Source organism: Onychostruthus taczanowskii, unplaced genomic scaffold, assembly GCF_017590055.1.
Source record: "Onychostruthus taczanowskii isolate IOZ18803 unplaced genomic scaffold, ASM1759005v1 scaffold670, whole genome shotgun sequence".
NCBI classification, from domain to species: domain Eukaryota; kingdom Metazoa; phylum Chordata; class Aves; order Passeriformes; family Passeridae; genus Onychostruthus; species Onychostruthus taczanowskii.
The window spans coordinates 7,360-10,168 of NW_024504456.1; the positions used below are offsets into that span (position 1 = coordinate 7,360).

The following is a 2,809-nucleotide window of genomic DNA, read 5'->3' on the forward strand; positions in this document are numbered from 1 at the left end:
TGCTCCACCTTGCAGTCCTGATAACCCCAAATCCCAAACCCAAACACCCAAAAAAACCCCCTTTTTTCCCAAAAAACCCAATTTTTTCCCCAAAAACCCATAAATTTTTTCCCAAAAATCCCAAAAACCCCAAACCTCACCCCAATGCATCTTGCTGGGCTCGGCCAGCCCCTCGTGCTCCACCTTGCAGTCGTAATAACCCCAAATCCCAAACCCAAACACCCAAAAAAACCCATTTTTCCCCCAAAAAATCCAAAAAATCCCATACTTTTTTTCCCAAAACCCCAAACCTCACCCCAATGAGTCTTGCTGGGCTCGGCCAGCCCCTCATGCTCCACCTTGCAGTCGTAATAACCCCAAATCCCGAACCCAAACACCCAAAAAAACCCATTTTTCCCCCAAAAAATCCCAAAAACCCCATAATTTTCTTCCCAAAACCCCCAAAAACCCCAAATCCCATTTTCCCAAACCCCAAAACCCAATTTTTTTCCAAAAAAATACCTTTTTTTCCCCAAAAAACCCCATAATTTTTTTCCCAAAAACCCCAAAAACCCCAAATCTCACCCCAGTGCCTCTTTCCAGGCTCAACCATCCCCTCGCGCTCTACTTTATAGTCGTAATAACCCCAAATCCCATTTTCCCAAACCCCAAAACCCAAATTTATCCCAAAAAATCCCATTTTTTTCCCCAAAAAATCCCAAAAATCTCATAATTTTTTTCCCAAAAACCCCAAAACCCCCAATCCTCACCCCACTGCGTCTTGCTGGGCTCGGCCAGCCCCTCATGCTCCACCTTGCAGTCCTGATAACCCCAAATCCCAAACCCAAACACCCAAAAAAACCCCCTTTTTTCCCAAAAAACCCAATTTTTTCCCCAAAAACCCATAAATTTTTTCCCAAAAATCCCAAAAACCCCAAACCTCACCCCAATGTGTCTTGCTGGGCTCAGCCAGCCCCTCGTGCTCCACCTTGCAGTCCTGATAACCCCAAATCCCATTTTCCCAACCCCCAAAACCCCATTTTTTCCCAAAAAACCCCATTTTTTCCCCAAAAAACCCATGATTTTTTTCCTAAAAACCCCAAACCTCACCCCAATGAGTCTTGCTGGGTTCCACCATCCCCTCGTGCTCCACCTTGCAGTCCTGATAACCCCAAATCCCAAACCCAAACACCAAAAAAAACCCATTTTTTCCCCAAAAATGGCATTTTTCCCCCAAAAAATCCCAAAAATCCCATAATTTTTTTTTCCCAAAAATCCCAAAAACCCCAAACCTCACCCCAATGAGTCTTGCTGGGTTCTACCATCCCCTCGTTCTCCATCTTGCAGACCTAATAACCCCAAATCTCCCAGTTCCCAAACCCCAAAACCCAAATTTTCCAAAAAAATCCCATTTTTTTCCGCAAAAAATCCCAAAAACCCCATTTTTATTTTCCCAAAAACCCCAAAACCCCCAATCCTCACCCCAATGCGTCTTGCTGGGCTCGGCCAGCCCCTCATGCTCCACCTTGCAGTCCTGATAACCCCAAATCCCATTTTCCCAAACCCCAAAACCCAATTTTTTTTTCCTAAAGAATCCCATTTTTTTCCCCAAAAAATCCCAATAACCCCATTTTTATTTTCCCAAAATCCCCAAATCTTACCCCAATGCGTCTTGTTGGGTTTTGCCAGCCTCTCATGCTCCACCTTGCAGTCCTGATAACCCCAAATCCCAAACCCAAACACCCAAAAAAACCCATTTTTTCCCCAAAAAATCCCAAAAATCCCACAATTTTTTCCCAAAAACCCCAAAACCCCCAAACCTCACCCCAATGCGTCTTGCTGGGCTCGGCCAGCCCCTCATGCTCCACCTTGCAGTCCTGATAACCCCAAATCCCATTTTCCCAAACCCCAAAACCCCCATTTCTTCACCAAAAAAACCCTTTCTTTTTCCCAAAACCCCATAATATTTTTCCCAAAAACCCCAAAAACCCCAAAGCTCACCCCAGTGAGTCTTGCTGGGTTCCACCATCCCCTCGTGCTCCACCTTGCAGTCCTGATAACCCCAAATCCCATTTTCCCAACCCCCAAAACCCCATTTTTTCCCCAAAAAATCCAATTTTTTCCCCAAAAAACCCATAATATTTTTCCCAAAAATCCCAGAAACCCCAAATCTCACCCCAATGAGTCTTGCTGGGTTCTACCATCCCCTCGTTCTCCATCTTGCAGACCTAATAACCCCAAATCTCCCAGTTCCCAAACCCCAAAACCCAAATTTTCCAAAAAAATCCCATTTTTTTCCGCAAAAAATCCCAAAAACCCCATTTTTATTTTCCCAAAAATCCCAAAAACCCCAAACCTCACCCCAATGCGTCTTGCTGGGCTCGGCCAGCCCCTCGTGCTCCACCTTGCAGTCGTAGTACTCCCCGGGCCGGGGGATGAAGGGCAGGTAGGAGAACTTGCGGAAGGTGAAGTCGCGGTCGGGGTAGAAGGGCGTCTCCAGGACGCCGCGCGTCACCGGGACCCCGTTGCGCAGCCAGCTCAGCCCCAGCGCCGGCGGCCAGAACTTGGTGACGTAGCAGATCAGGATGTTGGGCTCGTCCTGCTCCACCGGGTGCTTGGGGAACACCGCCACCCCAAAAACCCCAAAACCCCCAAACCTCACCCCAATGTGTCTTGCTGGGCTCGGCCAGCCCCTCGTGCTCCGCCTTGCAGTCCTGATAACCCCAAATCCCAAACCCAAACACCAAAAAAAACCCCCTTTTTTCCCAAATAACCCAATTTTTTCCCCAAAAAATCCCATAATATTTTTTTCCCAAAAATCCCAAAAACC

General features: G+C 47.0%; 1 protein-coding gene across 1 annotated transcript in view; it reads right to left on the minus strand.

The window, feature by feature from the left end:
* The window catches only part of LOC121344770 (H-2 class II histocompatibility antigen, A-K alpha chain-like), a gene marked incomplete at its 5' end in the record, with an annotated part of 3,795 nt that extends 1,140 nt beyond the window's left edge, over positions 1 to 2,655 (minus strand). The window contains one exon of the mRNA XM_041420998.1: positions 2,341 to 2,655. Coding sequence (XP_041276932.1) covers positions 2,341 to 2,655 — 315 coding nt within the window. The remainder of the gene's footprint in view (positions 1 to 2,340) is intronic.
* Positions 2,656 to 2,809: the final 154 nt, after the last annotated feature.